Source organism: Colius striatus, chromosome 3 (genome assembly GCF_028858725.1).
Source record: "Colius striatus isolate bColStr4 chromosome 3, bColStr4.1.hap1, whole genome shotgun sequence".
NCBI classification, from domain to species: domain Eukaryota; kingdom Metazoa; phylum Chordata; class Aves; order Coliiformes; family Coliidae; genus Colius; species Colius striatus.
This window is the reverse complement of record NC_084761.1, coordinates 12,868,197-12,892,208: the sequence shown is the minus strand read 5'-3', so window position 1 is coordinate 12,892,208 and position 24,012 is coordinate 12,868,197. Positions and strand designations below refer to the sequence as shown.

The window sequence follows — 24,012 nt, the reverse complement described above, 5'->3', positions numbered from 1 at the left end:
TCTTCTGTGTGGCCAAAGCAGAAGGAGTGTGGGAGGCAGTAACCTCTCACAGTCAGAGGCTGCAATGGAGCTTGTTTAACCTGGAGCACGTTTACTGTAAAGCCCACACTGTCTGCCTGCTCGAGGAGACTGTCAGAAATGAGTCCTCCAAACCACGTGCGTCTGTCACAGTTTGTGTGATGTAAAAGGGAACTTGACTTGCTTTTTAAGCGAAACTGCTTCCAGCTGGAGTCAGGGGATCTGTTAATGATGGCAGCTTAGCTCTATAGTGCGGCCAAGACTGAGGCTGGATGTTCATTCATTGAAAGGCAGAGGACCCTAGTCGGAGTTTGCTTGGTACCCTGCCAGGTCAGAGTCATATATGTAAGAGCATATCATAGTACCTTTTTCTGTTGTATCTAGCAACAGGACAAGGGGTAATGGGATGAAGCTGGAACACAAAAACTTCCATTTAAATATAAGAAAAAACTATTTTACTGTGAGAGTGAGGGAGCCCTGGCACAGGCTGCCCAGGGAGGATGTGGAGCCTCCTTCCTTGGAGGTCTTCAAGACCCGCCTGGACGCGTTCCTATGTGACCTGATCTAGGTTGATGTGCTTCTGCCGGGGGGTTGGACTAGATGGTATCTAAAGGTCCCTTCCAACCCCTACCATTCTATGATTCTATGAAATGCATTAAATTACAGGATCAAAACATCCTGGTGAACTCGAAGCCAGGAAGTTTTAGCATTGCTGTTAATGCTATCATGGGTGACCTCAGCAACCAGCCTATGCAATGTATTTGCCATACAAATACATGACATGGTGACAGCTCTTCTTGTCACTTACTTTTCAGGCTTGTATACGCTCTGCTGAACTTCAATGCGTCCTGCCACCACATCATGAAGGCAGTGGCTTTTATATAATTTTTAATTATTCATTTTCCTTTTTATATGAGATACTATCTAAATAAAAAAACACCCGCAGAGGTTTTGATTTCTGCTAATGAGATATATTAACTGGAAAATCGTATTACATTGCAATTTTACTTCCTTCAAAAAATCTTGAAAGAGGCATCTCTGTGGTCATACTGCACTCCGACTCTTCCCCTCCTGTTTGAGTCCTGAGGGTCCCAGGCTAGCAGAGCTGATTCGTGCTGTTTTTCTTTTCTGGGATCTCCTTTGGAAATCCCATCTGAATTCATTCCAAAGTAGAGCTTTACTAGGAAATGTAGAATTACAGAGGCATTAAAGTGAGATTTATAGAGCATCGTTGGCAGAGAAAGTTTTGAGTGGTTGAATATCTGAATTGGAGTAAATACTACAGAAAACACTCACTTAAGTATCTTCTGTCTTTCTGGTCTGTCTGTACAGTATCTGTATGTGAATGTTTTGTGCAGAATAAGAAAACAGATCAGCCAAGAAGTATTTATATTTTTTTTTTTTTTAAACTATGTACTTCTCTTGAAAAGCTAGGTTTGGTCTGGTGCTTCTCAACAGTATTCTCAACCAAAGTTACTTTATTTGTATGGGAAAGTTGATAAAACATTTTTTGAAATTCAGTTCTATGAAAGTCAGTGTTTCTCACCACGGTATCGTCTTACCTCTGAAAAAGAATTTTTATAACTCAAACTATAAGCTCTTCGGGGCTGTTTTCAGAACCTATGTGCTTTTTATTTTCAGTGTCTTTATCAGAGGTTTTTGAACCATCACAGGTCTCCTCTGCACGCTACTAGAGTGTAAATAATAGCAACGTTTTATGGACTTTGTTCTCTGGAAAGACAGGAATCCTTGACTTGAAAAAACTAGTGTAGAAACCCTGGCATTCAAATCTCCAGGTGGTAACAAACCATCCTAGAGCAGACTGTGATTTTCTTTTATTTCAGTAAAAGGAAAAGCAGCAACTGAAAAGGACAGTGAATGTTTCAATGCTTTTTTTTTTTCTAGATTATCTCAGCTCCATGCCATTCCATGTCTCGCTATCCTGACTCTTAACCTTCTTGTCACGTTTATTTGCAACCCAGACCTCATCTGAATGCCTCACTCAATGCTCATCCTAGTCTCGCATCCTCTGGGGGATAATGCATCTGAAAGTGGGTATAGAGAAAATATCTCCCTTTTAAAACTGTACCTGAAGGGCTTCAGCACCACTGGTGAGACATTTTGTTTTATTACTCGTATTGCAGCAGTGCCCAAAATGTGTGTTACATGTTGTACCAAAAGACATGGTCTGGTGTTAGAGCAGTGTGATTAGGGTGATTAGGGCTTTTCAGTCTGTGATACATCCTAACTCCAGCCGCCTCTCTAGCTCATTGTTAATTTGCTGGAGATGCTGAGGTAAGAGAGTGCCATAGGGAAGAATATCAATGAGTACATGTAGCGTGGCAGATCAGCTCAGGAAGGAAAAGAAAAAGCCCTGTAAAAGTCTTCATGGGAGGAGCAGCTGATCCATGTGTTGGAGGTGGCATTACTGATGGAGTGGGGAAAGTAACACCTGATTACTCGTGCAATTGCATGTGAGGGTAAGGATTTGAAATCTCTTGTGCTGGTGAGAACTATAGAGGAGCCACTGGGGATGAAGAGATATAGCTCAGACTAACACAGATTATCTTCACCTTCACTGTTCTGGAAATGGCTAACCTGTGTGTTCAGGAGGCCGTAGAGAAGAGTTGCCTGAAATCAAGGTGTGTGGACAAGAGGTCACATCACTGAGGCAAGGAGAAAGATCTTCCTCTTTTGGGGAAGAAGTAGCAGGAGTTGGACCAAGAACTACCTAAGAGAAGGATGAAAAGTTTGCCCAAGTGAATTTCTGCTGCCAGGTTTCAGGGTTGTGTGTGCTGCATATGTACACACAAAGATGATGAGGAAAGAAATGTGTGAAAGAAGGTAGGGAACTGGCATGAGACCTAGTGGGAAAAAGTGAACTTTTGCCCAACATCCAGCACCTTCTGTTGCTGTTTTGTTATTGATTTGGATTTGTTTTCTTCCCCACAATTGTTTCTGATTTCAAGTGTACATATACTGGCAAAACTGTGAGGAGCAGGTGGTGGTTGTTGCTAATTTGTTAGCTTGCTTTGTCTCATCTTTGCAATCCATTTTTGTTAATACAGCTCCTGTTCTAAGGGCTTTAAAGATCCTGTGGTGTAGTTATCTTCTGTGACAGAGGGAACTGAAGCTGGTGAGCATGCTGAGCTTCGTGCGCTGGGTACAGAGGGAATTCTTTGGGATGCGCTTTACTTTGGGTTTTACTCTAATCACTTTAACAAGCCTGAGCAAAGAAACAAAAAGAGCAAAACCAAGAAACAGAATTTCCATTAAAATGGCATTTCCAGAGATGGGATTAAGCTTTCCCAGACTGCCTTGTACCAGGTGCAGAAATCCCTCCTGTATCTTTCTGTAGGGAAGAGCTTAATAACCAATTTTTTCTGTTTTTAAAATAAGCTATTAAAGTGCTACTAAAGTAAAGGTGGACCAGCAGTAGCTGCTCACCTGTATAGCTACGCTGACTCTAGTTAATAAGCTACTGCAACAAGAGCTATGGTTGTTGAAGATGTGCCTTTCAAGTGATAAATTCCAATTTTGCCTTCCTACTGCTTTTTTTGTCTCCATCTTTGAGTAAAATTTCCAATAGGTATTGATGCAGGACTAACAGCAGACAATACAGTTAACAACTATACTGTTAACTGTAAGCTGAAGATAAATTCATTCAAAGACGATTTCTAATGATTTGTGACTTCCTTGCTTTCATACTTTAGTAAAAGAAATAAGGTTTTTATTAGCTGTATGCAAAGCCTGTGTGCATGTGTGGCTGTGTTTTCTCATAAGTAGCATCTTCTTGGAAAAGTAAAAGTAATTCCAGAAGCCTGAAGCCTTGGGAAAGACATGTGTTTCAGTTGCAGCATGAACTGTGTAAAGGATACGTGGTAAGGAGGAGGTGCTGAATCCCAAAAATAACCTTGCAGGCCCCCAAAAACAGCATCAGCCCTTTTAGCAGTGCAAGCATCAGAAACTTGGATTCTGGAGCCTGACACAGCAAGAGACCAACCAGAGATTTAGGGTAACATTTTGTGACAAAACAAGGACAGGAGATAGTCATGGTAAGCAGCAACCCTTGGTAGATCTGAACACTGGGGTTCATTTCAGAACCAACAATATCAGATGTTTTACCCCACTTTGCTTTTTTCACACAGTTGTTTGTTGGCTCCCTCACCTCGATGCTGCTTTCTCCCACGCTCAGCATCCTTTCCTCGCAAGGGAGTTTGCTGCTGCTGTGGGAAGACTGGGCAGAAAGTCCTGTCTGCTCACAGTCACCAGCCTCAGGTATTATTGACCAAGGTCCATGGGCATCCCCCGGCCTTCACCCCTGTGCATCTATCTGTTCTCCAACATCTTCCACTTCCAGCATCTGTCCTCCAGCCAGGATTGTCGTCGTCTCCTTTGCGGGCCCTTTTTCTAGGACCACTTCTCATTTTTGGGAAGCCCTCTTTTCAGCACCTCATTTCTTTTTTGGAACCCCAAAATTTTGGAACCAAAATTTATAACTGGGCTGTGCTTGCAGTGAGCAGGTAGCATCTTCTGCTTAGGAGTTCAGAAGTTCAATTAGGAACATTCACCACATGCATGTACCCAATCATCTGCTCTGTGTTAGCATTCACACCTTAAGCTACTTTTTGCCTGTGAGAGGTAGCAAATGGAAGCAAGAACATTCCCTGGCCAGTTGGATGCTTTTCAAACATTCCCCTTCCTCTCCAATCAATGCTTTATTTTTTAAATTTATGTTTAAGAAACTTTGCCGTCTGTCTTCTAAAGATAGATGCAGTCTTTATTTTGGATGCTCTTCCAAGGTAACTACTGATCCATTATTTCTTTAAAGCTGATACAATCTACTAAGCTTCTGAGATAGTTTCTATTTAAGTTCCCAGATATTGAATAATGCGTCCCAAACTGGAAACTTTGTGGAGGTTTTTCTCTGAAGAAGTCAGCACAGAAACAAATTCCTTGGCTGTGAAAGCTGCAGTGTGTGTTGCTTGTATTTGGGTGGCACTCACTGTGTGTGAGAGTTGCACAATGGCCCTTTCCTTGAAGAGCTTCCAGTCATCAGCCTTTTCTCAGCCAGGGGCAAGCACAATCTGTTGCATTGCAAGCAAGTAGCGATTAAACTCAGCTGTCCATATGCTCCACCAGAATTTATTGTGCTGCTCAGAAATCACAATCTTTTAAGGTTGATAAGACTATGAAAAAACAAGTCACTTAAGTGCATATCAGCCTCATCTATGGGTTTTGATGACTTTACTTTGAAGTGTATTAACAGGAGGAGCCTATGAGCATGTGAAATCAGTTGAAAATCCTTGACAATGCTTGCTGACACTGTATCCTGACAGGCATTGCCTCCTTGGGATGTGTGAACTTCTTTAATTTCATTAATGATGTTAGATAAACGCATTCACAACAGTTGAGACTATTCCCTTTGCTACTGGTTCTACCTTCTGATTAGAAATAGCTGCAGTAGATGAATAGACCTTAAATGGAGTTGTTAAGCACTGAATGTTTCATCAAATGTAAAGTAGTCCACATGGTTTTAAGTACTTTATTCTTACCTGTGGGCCTGTGAAAGTGAGTCAAGTAGAGAGAAAAGCTTTTATAGCTCTTGGATAAAGACATCCCTGAATTGGGACTGTGCAGTTTTCAAACAACCAGGAAGAGAGATGCCAGAATAAGTTCAGCCCTTTTCAAGGTGCTGTCACTGGCAGCTTTCATTGTTCTTCTAAACAACTCCTCTTCTAAAGGAAAAGTTTCTGTTTTTCAGAGATTAAAGCAATCCTGTCTTCATTCATTGCTTTGTCACTTGACTGATTCTTCCCTAATGGGGAGATTACTTAGGAAGTTTTTGAGCTATAAATTCAACATGTAGACCAACATACCGACTGTTTGCCAATAATATAGTTTTAAAAAACGACACGTAGCATCAGCACAATTATCTCCTTGGGGTGGGGTTTTTTTTCAAACTGGGAGATGGAAGTGGAAAAGAAGGCAGCAACATCTGACTTGAGCTTATATCTCTGATCTAAATGGCAAATTGGCCCTGTTGCAAATTTTTTTGTCAGAAAGCTTATTGATAGCTGGAGTCTTACTAAGTAATTCTGACATGTCCCAGTGTGTGCTTAGAACATATTGCATTAAGACAATATTTGTGCGTTGCATCTGCAGTGGCTGTCTCACATAAATGACTGTGTGGTCGGGACAGAAGTGGTGGAATGGTTCTTCTCAGTGGTTTGTGAGAGTTTCCCTTGTGTGTACCCTGGGGCATGTGTCTGGAAGGCTGAGGATGATGCATCAAAACAACATTATTTCACAAAATGTAGCACATATTACCATGTGGAGTCAACAAATCATCTCTAAAATGTCCGGTGCCCCTCTGAGAGCACAAAAATGGTTTTGCTGCCTTAAGCACCAAATCAGCTAGTTAGCATCTTGCTTTCCAGGAGTGCATAATTCACTGTACTATTAAGTGTCAAGCAGACTTGGTTGCAATCAATCAAGGTATTTATTGCTTCCTTCTAAATTGAGGCTGTGTGTACATTTTTCTGACAAATCTGAATTACCAGCTCAATGTTATTCCTTGAAAGAAGAATCAATGAACGCCAGCAGTTCTTTCTAGTTCAACTTATTTACTCTTCAACATCTCTACAATTTCCAGTTTTTAAAGTATTGGGTAGAATAGGAGTAAAGAGGGAGTGCTGCTGAGAGACTAGTAGTAATGTATCGTCTTTGCTGTCTGAGACACTGGCCATGATAAGCAGAGCAGTCTAGCAAATTATCTACTGAATGGACCTGGGACAGGCTGGCTTTCCAACGAAGGGACTGTCTGTACATCCTGTATTGATTGTATACCCCAAATGTCTCGTATTTCTATATAATGGCACTATGAGCTTAAGTGGATTTGGTCAATTACCACATTCCAGCCAAGTTTCCAAATCTGAAGCATAACTTTCATGCTTCTTGGAGAAACCAGGGATACATTACCATTTGTTGCAAGATGCTTTTTTAACTCTGTTAAGCTATATCTCCTTGCTTGTGTTGGTTCAGTGCAGAAGCAGCATCTGGAGCTGCTCCTTGACAGTTGCTTGGGGAGTCCCAGCTCCTGTTCAAGGACCGTGCCTGTCTCTTCTGCACTATGTCTTTGAAAAGCCACTGTTTGGTCTTCCTCATCAGTGGCCCTAGATTACAAATTATTTTCTAAATGGGCAAATCTGGTTTAAGTCTTCTCTTCCAGTGCCTGAAGCACCATTTTGGAGGCTTCTGTTGCAGAGATGAAAAGACAAAATTCTGATCAGTAAGGCTAATTTGTTGGGGGGGAAGAGCAATTGACAGAAAAAAACAGCAAATTACGTTTTCCAGAGCTAAAGGGATTCCAGGAGGAGGTTGTTTGCTTGCTTCAGCCTCTGGTTTCTTACTAGCAGTTGGGTTTAATTTCCTTTAAATGCTAGTGAGTTTTTAATGCTGCTTTGCTGTCTGTTTATATTTAGCAGTTTCCAACCATGGCGCTTCCTAGAGCCAACCAAAGTCACTCCCAGCCTTCAGGAATGGGGGAAAACACTCCAAACGATTCAAGTTGTGTTTTGTCTCTCTGGTATTACATACAAGTGACTGGTCCCTTATGTCAGAAATTGTCTCTGGTCTGCACCATTTCCATCAAAAGCTTCCTGGATATCAGGAAATTTCCCAGAGACTTAAGTAACTCTGCTTGGTGCAACTCTGTAAGGCAGCAGCTTGGCCTGGTGCTGAGGAAGGTCGTCTCTGATGATATGTTTCCTTTTCTGCCACAGTACTGCTAAGGAGTCTCAAACTTGAGACTGCATCTTTCCATACCTCATCTCTCGTCACACACCACGTCTTCAGGCTTTGTTGACTGGTTTTTGGGTTTAGGTGATGGTTTCTTGTGGGGTTTGCACAGGATATAGCACACTGGGATCCGTGTCTCAGTTTCTTTTAGGCGTTACTATAATGTAAACCTGCAGCACTAATACTTTAGCTGTAGGGAGAAATGTACTGGTTTGATGTGTGCTGTGTGGAATAAAGAGAAAGCTACTGCCCCTAGCCCAAAAACGTGAGCAGCATAGCAAATATGTTAGTGATCTCCCAGAAATGTTAAATTAGATGAATTCTGCCACAGCCTTCATATCACAGTGGGTTTTTAAGAGATTCACCTGTCTCAGTGTAGCTTCAGACTGACATGCTCTTGAGCATCGGTGAGCCCCAAAAATAAGGCTGACTCCTAGTGATGGGTTTTAGAGCATGATTTTTCAAGGGCATATGTTATAAAAGGAGAAAATAAATGGGCTGAAACATCTATAAGAGCCAAAGCACTACAGCTTTACGGCAGGACTTTATAGAAAGGCCAGAAAGATGTTCTAAAAGAGTAAATAACGTACAAAATAAACAGACTAGTGCAGCATGGGTTAAAGTGATCCTGGCAGGAAGGGAGTAGCAGTCTCCAGGTTTGCAGGGCTTTCCTCCTCACCAGATCCTTCTGCCCTCTCATGCCTCTATCTGAGCATCCGCAGCGATGGTGCAGTCTGCAGGGGCGGGCAATCAACGCTGTGAGCTGGAGCCACGAGATGATCTCTACCTGACCTTGGTGGGGCTATTTCACAGCTGGTCAGAAGCACCATGGGTCCTGGCTGTGTAGGGAGAAGCCACCTTCACAGCTCTGATTTTAGGAGCATCCTTTTGGCAGCCAGTGTGAATCCCATTGCAAACTTTGGAGTTGAATCTCTTCTCTTGAAAGGCAAACAGGAGAGTGGGGAGTGCCCCGACCTGTCTGGAAGAATATTGCGTTTCAAATAGCCTGAGTCGTTAGATAGCTGGGTGGAGAAAGAGGTTTGTAAATGACAGTGTGTTGCTGGGGAAAGTATATCTAATAAGATGGTGTTAGAGCTGTCTTCATGCTCCCTCTGGCTAACGTTTCCAAGCTGCTGCATGGGGTCCTTCAGTTCTCTCCTAAGTTTCTCAGTGGGATTATTTCTTCTCTTCATCCTCCTGGCCTGCCTGTCAAGCCTGGACTGTTGGTCTCAACCTCTCCATTGAAATGGAGTCACAAGCCGCTGTTGCTGTGTGCTACTCTCCCAGGTGTTCTTGTAGGTCTCCTGAACACTGCAAGGCTTGGGCAGGCTGAGAACGTGCAGCACCCGCCCAGTATGTGGCCAAGGCTGTGAAGAACTCTGACTGCAGGGAACCTGCACAACTAGGAAGGATACCCAAGGTTTCCATCCCCAAAGTTTCTTCTAGATCTCTGGAGTGAGTTCCTTGGGCCAGAGTGGCCCTTTGGGTTTCCTGTGTCTTCCCATGGTAGACATATAGATGCAGATATGACCTCCCTTTGTTTGTAAGTTATACGTACACCGTGCAATAGTGACACTGTCATCCACCAGATGGACAGATGTGATTAAACTGGTTTCTCACAAGGAACGGCATATTGATTGCCCAGAGTGCAAGTATGAGAAACAACTGTATCTCCTTTAATTTTGGGTCTAGAAAAACCAGCAGTGAGAGCATCTGTTAGTTGCCAGGAATACCAACGCTTTCCATGACAGGCACAATGGAAGTCAAAGTTTCTAGTTCACAGAATTACAGAAGTGTTGAAGGATATTTTTGGTGGCAGAGTCAAGAAGGCATTAACCTTGTATTCACCAGCATGTGGACCCCATGCTCTTGACCAAAAGTTCTTTTGGAATTCAGTCCACACCTTCTCCCAGCTCTAAATTGTGTTTCCCCTTGTGGACTGCCTGCGTCCTGCCAGCCTCAGCTTTGGCTGCTTCTCCTCCGTGGTGGGGCCCATCTGCTTGGCGTGGCCCTGGGAGCCAGCTGGCAGAGGGGCAGCCAGCCCTGGGGACTGCGGGGAGCCCTGTGCACCGTGGTGCCTGCACATCGCTGCCTGCGCCACTGGACCCAGACCCCAACACAGCTCACGGGCACCCGTCTCTCTGCGGGTGAGCACACCTCTGCCAGCTGCCTTCTGCTCAGTGAACGTCTAGAAAGTGAGGATTTAAAGGAGAATTTTAGTGTAGTTCCTGCAAGAGAGCACTGGAACAGCTGTGAGATGTAGCAAGCATCGCATGTGAACATAAATAATGACCAGCTAATCCTTTACTTGTGGTCTGGCCATCCCAGAAGAGCATCTCTGACTGCAGTGATGCAAGAGGCTCTTTTGGGAGGAAGACACGCCCTTGTCCTCGCCTGGCGGGGTCCAGATACGGAGCTGTTGTCCATTAATTTGTCAAAACCATTTTTTAACCAGCCTGTGTCTGCTCGTAGACTCTGGGGCAGCGAGTCTTGGAAATTCACTGCCTGCTGTGGGCAGAGGTGCTTTACAGATGTGGATGGACTATTTTCGATAAAAGATGTTTGGGAATGGGATCTTCTGGGATCTCTTACCAGCAACAACCAGCAAGCAATTCAGGATGAAGTTGCTCAATCTCTGCTCTGGTTTGCATGAAAAAAAACCACATAAAGTTCTAGCATGTCTTTAATGAAAATGAAATGTTAAAATTGGGATAATACCTACTTCATACTGCTCTTGAGGGTTAATTAATGTTTACAAAATCACTTTAGGTCCTGAGATTTAATTGAAGGAAAAATATTACCATATAAAAAGCCTTTTTATGCAGGCACTGCTATAGGGTTTCAGCTGGGCAGAGTGCCGTGGAAGCCAGCATTAGCACATGCTTTACTACTTTTATGATCGTGAGGCTTCCTGTAGTTTATATGAAAATTGTCTCTCTGAAATCACAAATGTAACATCAGTGTTTCCCTCTCACTTTGAAAGAATATTAATTTGCTGTCTCAGGACTTGCATGACTATTTAAACTGCTATAAATACAACTCAACTCTGAGAAGGAAAAAAAAGGGTATAAAATGAAATGTCTGTTCACTTGCTTGGCATGAACTGATACAACTTGCTAATGACTCCACCATTGAGGTCACATGGATGTTTCTGTCTCATATGAGTAATAAATTAGGCTAGTACTGGGTGTCCTGCTGTAGGTTAAGGGTGTATCTGTTCATTATAATCTCCTGCTACTGGGAGATTTAAAATACAGCTATAAAACTTCATTTCTGGAGTTAAATTTAACTGTGGGGGTGTCAGCCAAGGAGCAAGCTTGGAGGACCTTGGACTTGGAGGCTGGATCAGTCACTCAGTCTGCTTCTGTTGTTTTTCCACCATGCAGGGTGACTATGATCCCAGCAGAACCAAAGTTCTTCATTTCAGCATGAACCCAGCAAGCTTGGCCAAGCAGCAGCGCAAGGAGGAGCAGCAGCAGCTCCAGGAGGAGTGCGAAAGGCTGAGGGAGCTGGTGAGGGTACTCGAAGGAGGTGGCTCCATCCCTGCCAACCTGGAAGGACTTGGGAGTTTTCAGTCACCACAGGAAATTGCAGGTAGGCTGCTGGCTTCTGGCCACGGAGATGCACTTATTCATCTGTACTGCCAAAGGAACTGGCTGCAGAAGCAGATGGAGACATTGCAGACGGTGTGTTGATGGAACAATTGTAAGGAAAATGGAAAAAGCTGGGTTGATACAGGAGAGAGTGAATGTGTGGTGGCAATCCTGTGGCAGTTTGGTACTGAAGGTAGGTGGTAAGGATGATAAATAGTAATAATCCATATCATTTGCTCATGATAAATGAAATACCAATACAACAGCCTTCATCGGCTGGTGCTGCTGATGGAGTAAAAGGAAATATTTCCTTCCTTTCAGGGCTGGTTTAGCCCTTGAGGTAGTACAGACAGCAGGAAATAACTTTCGTAGCTGCAGGGAAGCAAGTGGTTGAAATCTTTTCAGACCTGGCTTAAAACAAATTAATATTGTTTATCAGTGGATATGTGCCCCATTAATCACAGCTACGTTCAATACTCCATGAAAATAGAGTACATCTTTCACTGAGCTAAATACATTTCACAGAATCTGTGGCTCTCCTCCAGTGTAGTCTGTCTTCCCTTCACATACTAGAATGAGAGTTTTTAGTATAGTAACCCCAAAGCCAACACCTCCAGACATGCTCTCAGACTCTGTAAATCAAGGTAAGGATATCAATAAGACGTGACCCATCACCTACAACACTGCGAGGGGACCAGGAAGAAGTCGAGTCATACTGCAGAGCCCAAGAGATCTTATTGTTCTCTCTCACATGTACCTCGCCCTCAAAACATTTTCAATAGAGAAGAGAAAAGTAAAAGAGAGCTTGAAGGTCTGTGTGGAGCTAACTTGTTGTATTCCAGCAGCACGTACGTGTTGAGTGTCTGGAGGTCAGGATCCTCCCGTGGATGAGGCGAAGAGGGCAGAGCTTTCACTGAAGGCCATGCGTGGTGGAGTCTTGAGACCCACAAAATGGCAGAGCCCTGGTTTAAAGAAAATGCACAGAAGAAAATATTTTTCACTGTTATGACACCAAAATTCTCTGAAAGTAGCTTGCTTGCTTTCCCATTGCTCAAACAATAGCACTTTATTACTGCTAAGAATGTGTTTGTTCTGGCATCTCATGGTGCATTACAGTACTAGATAGCCTTAAAAATACGACACTGAGAAATGTAGATGGGGTGGTTTATAAAGGGAAGAGCTGACTGGGTGTTAGAGGTGCCATGACAGATGGTCACTGCTGTTAGTGGATGCTCTAACAAATGCATAAGCATTAAACACTTCCTGAACATTCAAGGAAGGCTGTATTTGCCTGCAGGAGCTTCCAGTCTAAGACCCCGGTGAGACTCGAGCAGTTCTTGGGGACAGTTCTTGCATTGCAGTTTGAATTAGAAATGCACTGGGTTTTAAATTACAGTAGGTGCTACTGCCCAGTGTCCTTGTCTGTCATTATGCCCCCGAGTACCCAGCACATCTAATGCTGCAAACCCACATGGCTGACAGTACTCCTTGCGCCCAGGGAGAAGAGTGCTGGTCAGGGGCAGAGAGGATGCAGAGGTGAGGTCAAATTTGTCTGTGCCACTGATGAATGAACCTCTGGGGTGTCATCTCCAGTAATTATACCATTTCTTATGGGAGAATATGTTTCTCACGTATGCCTCCTGTGATTTGTTATTCATAATTATTATTCTGCTGCTTTTCATGCAGTTGCTTTTAGCTGTTTGTGAGGTACTTCTGTGCTGGGATGTTACCAGGTTTGTCTTTAGCTCAGAAGGGATGCATTTTTAAAGCTGTTTTTTCTTCTACCTTTGATTCCAACAGGAAAACAAACAGCTCCCTGGGTTTCAAGGTGTTTCCAGCCTCTCATATATGTGATGGGTTTTTTTTTTCCCTTTTGCCCCAGTTCCATGCTACATCATTCTGACTTTTTGGTCACCAACTCCCATGGGAGAGAGCATCAGTTGCAGAGCCTGGCAGGGTGGGAAAGAACTCAGTGTCATTTATCACAGTCACAAGAGGGCCATTTGCATTCTCAGAGTGCCTGTGAGTGCGTATAGAAGTGGTTTGTGTAAAAAGAATGGGAAAAAGAGCTGAGTGAAGGATAGAGGAGCCCTGTGGATGACTGTCTTTGAGACCAGGGCATGTGTATAGTAAGCCAGGTTATATGAGAACTTTTTGGGTTTTTCTCTTGTATTTTATGTACTTGTGTGCATCACTGTCAGGAACGTTGTCATAAATAGCCCTAAACCCTCCTTTCTGCTGCAGGAGCATTCAGCAGTATGGTCAGAGGGTGAAGACTGTGTGCTGGGGATGTTGTGGCACTGACTGTAAGGTTATCAGGTGTATCTGAGCTGGCTTTAAATTAGCCAGATGAATGCCAGAGCAGAGCTCCTAGGGGGTTAGGGGAAAACTCATCAAGCATGCCATGCAGGCTGCATCCATTTTTTGGGTTGACTCGGTGCTGATTAATTCATGCAGCATCCGCAGCGTGGGTGCCATGGCTGTTCCAGGAGTGCTTTAACAACATAGATCTGCCTGGCCAGGGAACTTACACTCTCTCCCTCTGGATAAGAAATGGAAGATCCAGCTTTCACTGTTTTCTTATGATCTCAACAGCTCTGCCCACAGCAGCGGCTGCCATATGCCTTCCATTTTGGTATATTTTCAAGGTGTGAAACGGGGAGCATGTGACAGAAACTCCCTCTGCTCTGTTTGCCACTGTGCAATTGACTGCCTTGGGGAGGGAGATTTATTGTGCATAATAAAGGTCCCTTCCAACCTCTACCACTCTGTGATTCTATGATAATAAGGGAGAAGGTTTCAATGAGGTTTGTGGAGCCATTTCTGTACAAATGTAACAAAAGTTAGAATATTGCTTGCACCCCTTTCTGTCAGCTGCAATACCCATATGTCTGTTTATCCATCTCATTCCTGTGACATATGCAAGAGGCAAATTCAAGTCTCTGAGCTTTTGAGGTGGGAGGTCCCTTGTGTTAGAGTTGAATGGAATGACAGGACACCGAAAATGGAGTGGGGAGAGTGTGGATAAAAGCTGGGAAGACAACAAGGGTCATATGTAACTTTGTATTTTTGCTTTTTGACAGATCAAGGTAAATGAAAGGTTTTATTGTCCTGTTTTTCCATACACCCTGAGTGGGGTATTGGCAGAGGTGGCCCCTAGCTAGTCAGGTTTGCTGCATTCAGCAAGCTTATGTGATCTGCAACAATTACGCTTAAGGTTCAAAGAATTATAATTATACCAGCCAAAAAAAAGGCATTAAGGACAATGGTGTTGATGGTTTTGATAATAATGTATTGGCCATTATTTAGCCCATTCATTGGACTGGAGTGCAGCACGTTTTTTCTGATCATGATTCCAACTCCTGGATAGGTAATAAGGAAATTATTGCTGTGGACGTTAAAGCTCATTAAATGTGACTCTATTAAAAATCAAGGTTATGCTGGACTTTAAATCTCTTTGAGCATAACCGCTGGAGGCTGCAGCACATCCTGGCAACTTGCCACACAGTTCAGTGGTCCTTGCCTCTCATTTGTGCCGTGATAGTCTCTATTAAAATGAGTACCAGGGCTAATGCAAAGGAGAAGTCTGAACAATGTGAGCTATAACATCACGCAGTCCTTTTTCAAAGTATAAATTTGCAGGCAGGGTTGTGCAGTATTAATGGGGCAGATCTGTAGCAGCCGCGTTATGGGAATGGGCTGGAACTTTATGGGTGTTTTGTTTCTCTGCCGGTAGCTGCCCAGGTCCAGGTTGTGTAAGGGTGCACCAAGGTCAGGCTACCATCTGGGGAGAGGCTCCAAGTCCTTCTGTCTCTGAAGCAGCGATGCAGATTGTAACAGCTTTGGAAAGGTGGTACAGGGCATCACTGCCCAGTTTTGGAATCTATTCCAGTTCTGTATTTCTTTTTCCTGTACAATTCACACCTTCCGCCCCTCCCATTCTGTACTTCAGGCTGCAGCTTTTGCTTTTTTCCTTCTAGCTCCATAGCTTTTCCTGTTTTCTGTTCCTCTACAGGCCATTTCTGTTTAGATAATTCTTTTTTTTTTTGGTCTTGTGTGGTCCCAGTGGACCTCTTGATTTTTCTTTCTGGCGCTGCTAGAGATGGAGTTTGGCTTTAGATGCAAGCAAATAGGTAGGTGGCAGCTAATGGGGAGCTGACAGAAGTAATGACTTGTGTAGTGTAGCAAAGCATAGGTGGAAATGAGAATGCTTCAGGTGCTGATTATTTCCATTTCTGTTCTCATCTTAAAAGTAGTGTATTTGAAGGTAGGAATGGATGACTTGTGGAAGCTGGTTCCTAACTAAAGAATGTGGTAATGCAAGTTTTCCGTGAGTTCTTGTGATTTATTGCTATCCCGTAGTTACAGTGGAGTGTTCCCTTATTTCATGCAACCTCTCCCCGTGAGAAGGAGGAAAAGTGCTTTTAACATTTTTTTCTGCTGAGAGACAGGCTGGCACCCCTACCAGGAAGGAGGATGGGGAAATCAACTCTGATTTCAACCATCTGTGGAGACTTTCGGAAGTGAACCATTTTCCTGAACATAATCCCAACAAAAAAGAAAGAGATTCGTTCATCTTGATGGCTTCAGTGTCCTTTTTCCCTTGTTAGGGAAAAGTAGGAGAAAGGGGTCCTTGATGAAGGAGTGGGGAGCCTCACTCTAAGGCGGGTGTTTGACCCTAACAGAGATGCTACATCTGGTGCTCAGCAGAGGCTGTCTCCAGTATCACTGACATGTCAGAGCCTTGTAAAAATATAATTAATTGGAATTAAATTGGGTAATGAATTAATATTAAAATAATCTAATCTTGTTGAAGTGACAAGCCAGGAATGGTAAAATTTGTCACTGTCCTGGCATGCTTGTGCTTCTGATGAGTGTGTTTCTGAGTACAGAAGGTGACAAAAAAGGAGCAGATGGAATTTGAAAGTTACTGTTCTCCATCCACAGTTGGCTGAGCTGTTGGTGCTTGGAAGCCTTGGTGCTTTCTACCATCTGCGTATAGGAAATCCACATGCGATAAGGGCTGCACCTGCAAATGAAAGCTGAGTCCACCTGATGAAGGATTTTTCTGTGACCTTAATTGTTGATGGGTGCATATGTCCAAGCATAGTATCCACACCTCACTTTGTGTGGCTCCCAGCATCTCACTGGTCAAACAAGGTTGAACAGGTGAGTGCACAAATGACAGCTCTTCTTCGTCCACGTAATCCTTCTTCAGTTTGTACTGAAGGAATTGCCTTCTTTCTAAAGAGATGCAAAGTGAAGGTCCAGGGCATTTGCCATCTCCAAATGTTAAGGGATTTTTGGTAAGGATAAGGTTGTGCCCTGCCTGTATTTCAAGTAATTGCATTCTGCATATCCCAATTTCCTCTGAAGTTTATGAAGAGCTTGTCTTTGCCTCTGGTGTTTTGCTGAGCACTGATGAAGGACTGTCCTCTTTCACTCCAGAGATGGCCACATATTCTTGATGGGGAAGAAATCATTCCCAACTGCTACCTGCATCAGAAACGCTGGGTAGCTTTAATCTGCAAAACATAAATGATGTGAAAGTAGCATACAGGAGGCAGAAGTCATTGGCAGTCTTTGGGAGCTGCTTTGCCTGACCTGCTCAGAGGCTGCCTTCGTTCCCATGCTGACTCTGCAGCTGGAGAGCAGGGCTTCCTTGGGGCAATCTCCTCACCTCTCAGCTAGTTATTGTCATCATTGTTTTTATGGTGTTACTTTCTCTACTGCAAGACATTTAAACCAGTCTGGGACCTAAGGAGCATATTAAATCTGGGAATAAGCTGGTAGTTTAAATAGAGCTTACTTTGATTTTGTTCCATATCATCGATGTCCCTTTGTCCCAGACCAGTACTACAAGAAATGAGATGGGGCTGCTAAATATACCTGTTTTCCTAAAAGACCTAGAGCCAAGCTGGGACCTCCTGTACTTCAGTAGTGACAGTGTTTCAGCAGTTTGTGGGCAGAGCCTATAAAACCCTTTTACATCACGATGGTGTCAATAGATTCAGGCAGCTCAGGCACAAGGGGAAAGTACCTTGAAGCTCTCCAACAGCATGGCCTTTGATGGCAAGTGCTCTGCACTACTGAAGTCAGCACATGTGCCTATAAAGAACCAGGTTTCCTGGTCTGAATGAAAGTATAGTTTCAGCTGAGAGGGCTGAAAGAAATGTTCCCAGGTTTAAAAAAAGAGAAAAGTTGCTTTTATCATATATAGCATTTGTCATCCAGATACATTCCCAAGTTCTTTTGGAGATAACACAGATATGAAGTCATGCAGCACTGAATACATTGAAAACAGTGTGCTGTGCCTATGGCAGCATGCCATGAGTCTGTTAAACAACCAGAGAGACTTGCCCCCGAGCACGACTTAATCTGTGTGCTGCGACAGCGGGGACAGGAGCGGGCATGCAGAGGTTGCTGACCCAACAAACCCCTGAGGATGGCTGAAGCCTGCAGCTTCTTGTGAAGCTGTGATGGGAGGTGCCACTGAGACACTGCTGGGACTTTTGGGCTCTATCTGCTGTCCAAGGAGCCAGGGGTTTGTAATAAATCTTGTAACGTAGTTCTGTTGTAGCTACTGAATGTGTAAAAACTTGGTGTCACTCAAAGATTACTTCCCAAACTGTACTTAGCCTCCACAAGGAGCAAAAAAACTTGCTGGCTTTCTTCCTGGCCCCTCTTTTCCATCCAGTTCACGTGTGGAGTTCCTGCAGGCCTCGATCTTCCTGCCTGTGTAAGAGGCAGCCCATGAACCTGCATAATAACTCCATACAGCTCCAGGGACTCATAGAAGGCGCTTTTTTTTTAAAGTATCTCCTATCCTCTTGCAAGGCACTGGGTAGATGTTGATTACAAAGTATTTAGTAGAACCAGAAGCCTTGCAACAGAGAAAATAAAGCTACTTTATCAGGAAAGAAAGAGGAAATTATGTTGGGAGAGAGAAGGAACTGGAAATGAAAATAAAAGTCTATGTGACAAGGAGTAAATGTAAACATTGAGATATGAGAATATCTACAGGGCTTTCTGTGTCACTATGAGGAAGGAGGCTCCCAAGGGAAAAGTCTCTGGACTTAGAGATTCTGTCCTGAATCTAGATGTAATGGAAATGAGTAGCAGTGAAAGAAAATAGTGCTGGGAGAAGGTGGCTTGTTTCCTAAGCAGATGCATTTTCCTTATTCAGTAGAATCGTGGAAGAAGGAAGAGATCACCTTTGCTGAGGTAGATGGGAAAGCCCAAGATAATTAATATCTAGTTACAGATAGGCAGATGGTAAGGTTAGAGGTAACTCCTGGGTCCAGGTAAGCCAGGAGAAGATGTGAGAGCATACCTAGAGAAACCTGGACTGACACAAGAGTGTTTTGTCTCCTCATGGCTTACTCTGTATCAGGCTTTAGAGGAGAAGCAGTGATTTTTAATCCTGCTGACTTGGATTTCTAGTTCCCAGTCCGTTGGTTGGTGAGTGAAACACGAAATGACCATGAGGATGAATTGTTCTCATTACCAGAAGTAGTTCCCTAAAGTAACTGTGTTCCACCATCTATAACCAGTGGAAGTTCAGAACTGTTGCAAGGAGACAGAAGTCAATGAGCAGCAGAATGACCTGAAACAGTTCCCTCCTGCATTTTAACCCCTTCCCACCCTCCAAATCCCTATAAAACTGCATCATATTTGTTCCCTATGCAAAGTGCCATATTACATGTAGAACCCTTTGTGGCCATAGCTCTCCTGCATACTCCTGATTCTTCTGTATCCCATTTTATCATCCAGAGACAGGCCAACAGACTGTTTAGCTTTATGGATCTTGGTAAACTTGGGCAGCCATGTTTTCCTACATGGATATTTGTGTCAGGCTCTTGTTTGGTTGTTTCCTTGTTGATGGCTATGTAGCAGTCAGGATGCTCCCACTAGATCTCTCCAGTCCAGCATTTCTCCTGAAGGGAAGGAAATGCAGTATTATCTGCAGCTGCCCTTTGGTTCCTGCAGGGTTGTGATATGAGCTGCCTCTTGCAGTAGTTTGCATCTCAGAGCAGCTTTTGATTAGGAACGATGTGCCATAGGCCTGTGGATGTACACAATTGAAAATGCTCTTTCATTCATCAGCAGGATTGAGAAGAAAGGCTTGTGCTGATGTCTCAAATTCAGGCCGACACGATTTCCCTGACGTTAGAAAAACCAGCCTGCCAGCATGGCAGAGCACTCAGGCAGGGGAGAGCCTCAGATCTTTGCTCTGCATCTTGTCAATGTGTTATTTCTCCTGGAAATTAGAGCTTGATGCCTTTGTGAGCGGTAGAAAGTAGTGGAAATGTTGTCGAGGAGCTTTGTGAGGGGTGTCGAGGTTACCAGGAATGTTTTGAAAAGCCTTGTGCTGGCAAGGTGAATGTCCCCTTTATTAGATCCAGGGAAGATATGAGGAACTGATGTAGGAAAATACTGAACTTATTTAGACTTTTCCTCCCAGTACTATCCAAGATGGTAGTATTCTTGTTATGGCAGGTTCCTAACAAGGAAAAAAACCACTGAATTTGCTGTTTTTCTCTGGAGTCCTCATTTAAATTTCCAGGTAAGTATACATGGCCAAGAGCTGAAATCTGACTGTCTTCACAGAATAAATAGGGACTCCTTAGCACAGAATCCCAAATGAGGTGGGGTGAATGTGTACAGACTGAGAAATAAAGTTTCTCTGCTTGTTCCACGCTTTAAAGGGGAAACCAGTGCAACTAAACTTCAGAAGCTGAAGGATAACTTTTTGCACGGGCTGTTTTTCTGGCTTGCCTGTCTGTCTGTCTGTGGGAAGCTGGTTTTCCTGAGAAGTACTGTTTTCCAGTTGCATTCCAAATTTTTCATTTTACTTGCTCAGATGATTTAGGGGCTGTAAATGAAGTAAAATAAGGCTGTTTCAATATTCTAGAGCTGCGGCTGTATTTAAGAAGTTTATGTTTGATGAGTAAGTTGATGACATTGCATTATGTGAATTTGATGTGCAAACTTGTCACTAAAGTGTAAACATAGTGACAGCAGGACCAGCAATTCCCAGCCTAATCAAGTAAGCCGAGTAACACATTCTCTGAGCTATAGAGTAATAGAGACTGATTTACATATTAAAATGAGAGAAGCTACACAGATCCAACAATTAAGTTGATATTTTAATTGCATAAAAGTCAGGAGATTCAAAGTTATGTTTCCTGCATCAGCTCGTTTGTCACCCACATCTATTTGTAGTATTTTGAAAGACTTTATTTGGTATGAAACTAATGTGGCTTAAAATACATTCAGTGTTAGCCATGGAAGAAAGGAGAGCTTTGGATTTGCTGGGTTAGAAAGCAGAGTTAAGAGAATTGAGAATGTCTTGGTCTGTTTAAAAAGAAAGTACAAATAAATTCCAGGTAATTTCTTTCTTAATATTCTAGTAGACACGTTGGGAGGGTGGAAGAGAGAGCTGTATTCAAATGCAATGGAAAAAAATTCCCATTGATCTCAACAGACCTTGAATTATATCCCTAACTTCTTGTTTTCTTTTTAAGGAGTAAGCTTTATTGAATTGCAAATTCACACAAATGCACTAGTACCACTAAGAATTACATCAATATATGGATTCTGTCCTTGGTGTTTATGCTAGTTTCACAGTACTGATCTTGCATTCAGATAAGCGTGCACGTATACAGCTACCCTTATCTCCCCACGCTGATGTTCTGATATATGAATGCTTGTTCCCTGTGCTCACAGAAAGCTATTCACACGCCAAGCCTGACGGGGTTTTCTTTTTTTTTATAATCCTTCTTTGAATGAGACTACAAAAAGAATGTGTTTGAAAAGGTTAACTAATGGATACACTTTTCTTTCTGATGAGGAAAGGAAAAACGGTGAAGTGCTGAAAAATGGTCAAGCGGAGTTTTGATCAGGCTTTTCTAATCAAATACATTCTAGGCAGTGAGAAAGTAGGAGAAACGTTAATCCATAGTGGATTTATTTGGAATGGAGAACATTTATTTGGAAAGCAATCAGCGTATGAAAGCAGACACTTGTAATTAGTTTGCCATCTTAATCACAGCACTGACATCAGTACCATGATGTGGTAACATTATGATAGCCTTTTGAATGTGGGGCTGACATAAGAATGTCAATAGGAAGAGAGAGAAGCTTCTCTTAGTATTTTCACACCTATCTCAGAATGGTCATGGTTGGAAGGGACCTCTAGAGATTGTCCAGTCCACCTCTCCACTAAAGCAGGTTCACCTCAATCAAGTCACACAGGAACACGTCCAGGTGGGTTTGGAAACCTCCCGAAGAGGAAACTCCACACCTTTTCTGGGCAGCCTGTGCCAGTGCTCCCTCACCTAAACAGCAAAGAGGTTTTTCCTCATGCTCAAGTGGAACTTTCTGTGTTCCAGCTTGTGCCTGCAACTCCTTGTCCTTTCACTCGCCCCATCCTCTCAGAACCTGCCCTTTAGGTATTTATAAGGTTTCCTCTCAGCCTTCTCTTCTCCAGGCTAAACAACCCCAGGGCTCACAGCCTTTCCTCATCAGAGAGATGTTCCAGTCCCCTCATCATCTTGGTAGCCCCCACTGGACTCTCTCCAGAAGTTCTCTATCACTTTTAAACTGGGGAGCCCAAAACTTGGATGCAATTCTCCAGATGAGACCTTACCAAGACACGGGGAATGTCCAGATATTCTGGGCAGCTTGTCCAGTGGTTACTAATCACACAGTATCCTAAACAAAAAGGTGTAAGACTCTCCCAGCTTATTTGGAAAAAAGCCAGCACCTTGCAATCCCCTTGAGAACCCGACACCAGCCAACCCAGCCACTGGAGCACTGCTGTGATGGGCTCCTGGCGTGGCATGGAGCAGTCAGGGAGGGCAGCGCTCTGCATAGCTTTGGGGTGGTCATCTCACGCTTCCCATGGGATTTTGTGCTGAGGAGACAAAGGCATGGAGTTAAATCATAGCAAGTCTCAATTCAGGATAAAGTCATGCCTGTCCATCAGGAATTTCTGAGCATCTGGGACCAATCTGTTATTTAGACCAAACTAAAACACCCTGCTGTCGTTTATGGAGTCACAGCAGCTGATGCAGTCTTCATTTTCTATTTCAGTGTTTCCACATTTTCTCGGTTTCAGTGGCAGGTTATCTGGCATGATCTCCAATTAGAGAGCAGTAAGTCAGTCCAGCCTCCATTAGGAAACAGCATATTCTTATATACAACCAGCTCCAGCTCGACAGATGAAAATCAGACAGATGAAAAGCTGGTTGAAATCAGATTCATGAATTGGCATCTCACTCTCTGGCTATCTTAAGTGTGTTTCTGTCCATATTGAATAGAAGAGGCTCGATGCATCCTGATGAAGTACTGTGGCATGGTGGGTTATTGGGTAGGTATGCAACTTTGTGAAGTTAACTTCTGCAATGATCAGATACCATCCTAGGTGTGCAGCAGAAATATTTGGGTTAAATAGATCAGAGACTTGTGTAAGGAAGGGCCAGAGGCAAGCAGCAGCATCCACCTTTGCTAAGACTGCAGATGTGTCATCAAAAATCTCGCTACTGGTGGCATCAAAGGCGATGCACAGATCTGAAAGATTCAGCAAAGCTTTTCTGAATAGGCTGATAATGACAATGACATGTGATTCCCCTTTTAGATTGCCATATTGCGATGACTTCCCTGAAATGAGGCAGAATTTAGGTGAGGAGTTTTGGTCCTGTTTTACCAAAGTGGTAAAAATAAATCCTAAGTTAAAACCAGTGATGTTAGTATTCTGCAACAGATGTGAGCTAAAGGCATTTCCATCATCAGCCACCCTGGTTGGGTTGTTTCTGTGATGAAATCTCTTCCTCGGTACGTGGGCAGCGTGTTCATGCATTTGCTCACCACAGAATGTATTTAGACTCCCAAAGCACCAGAAGGAGTAGCAGAGATTACTCTTCACTTCCATTTTAAAGCACTTCTTTCTACTATAGGATACTTCACATTTTACAACCTGAAAAACCCACAAAAGGAGGAGAGGAGCATTACCCAGTGGTTGTATTCTCGAGACTCTAGGAGGTTTTTGGTGAAATGAAAACTTCAGGCAGCATGTTCCCATGTAGGCAAAGTCTTTGTCTGCAAGACGATGTCCTAGGCCAAATGGAGAGGATGCCTGTAGCACTTGGGAACAGATTTAAAGCTAATGGCATCTTAGTTACGCCTCAGGTAGCTCCAAGTCCTAGGCTGTTAACCCCAACAGTTAGAAATAAATAAGGATAAAATTAAACCTATGTGTATCCCACTTATTGCAGCGCATTAAATGCTGCTGTTCTCTTCTGTCAAAGGTGGAGTGAGCCAGGCTGTTCCATAAAACCAGGGCAAGTGAGCAATTAGCAAGAGGTACAGAAATAGTGCTTAGAAAAGTATAAAGTTGCTCTGAGAGCTATAAAATGTCTCTCCTTGTTTTGCGTATGGTTTAGAGTGGGAATGTTTGACACTTAACAAAAGCTGCCTAATTCCTTGTTGTGTCCTGTTAATGATGAGAATTCAGGGGAGGGCTGGATGTGACAGACAGGAGAAAGTGTTGCCATGAAAGTGAAGCTCTTTCTAATTAGAAAGTCCCTTGGATGATTTA

General features: G+C 43.3%; 1 protein-coding gene across 1 annotated transcript in view; it reads left to right on the top strand.

The window, feature by feature from the left end:
• The window catches only part of MAD1L1 (mitotic arrest deficient 1 like 1), a 374,437-nt gene that overhangs the window by 233,832 nt on the left and 116,593 nt on the right, over positions 1–24,012 (top strand). Inside the window, exon 16 of the mRNA XM_061992527.1 lies at positions 11,205–11,412. Within this exon, the coding sequence (XP_061848511.1) occupies positions 11,205–11,412 (208 nt within the window). The remainder of the gene's footprint in view (positions 1–11,204; positions 11,413–24,012) is intronic.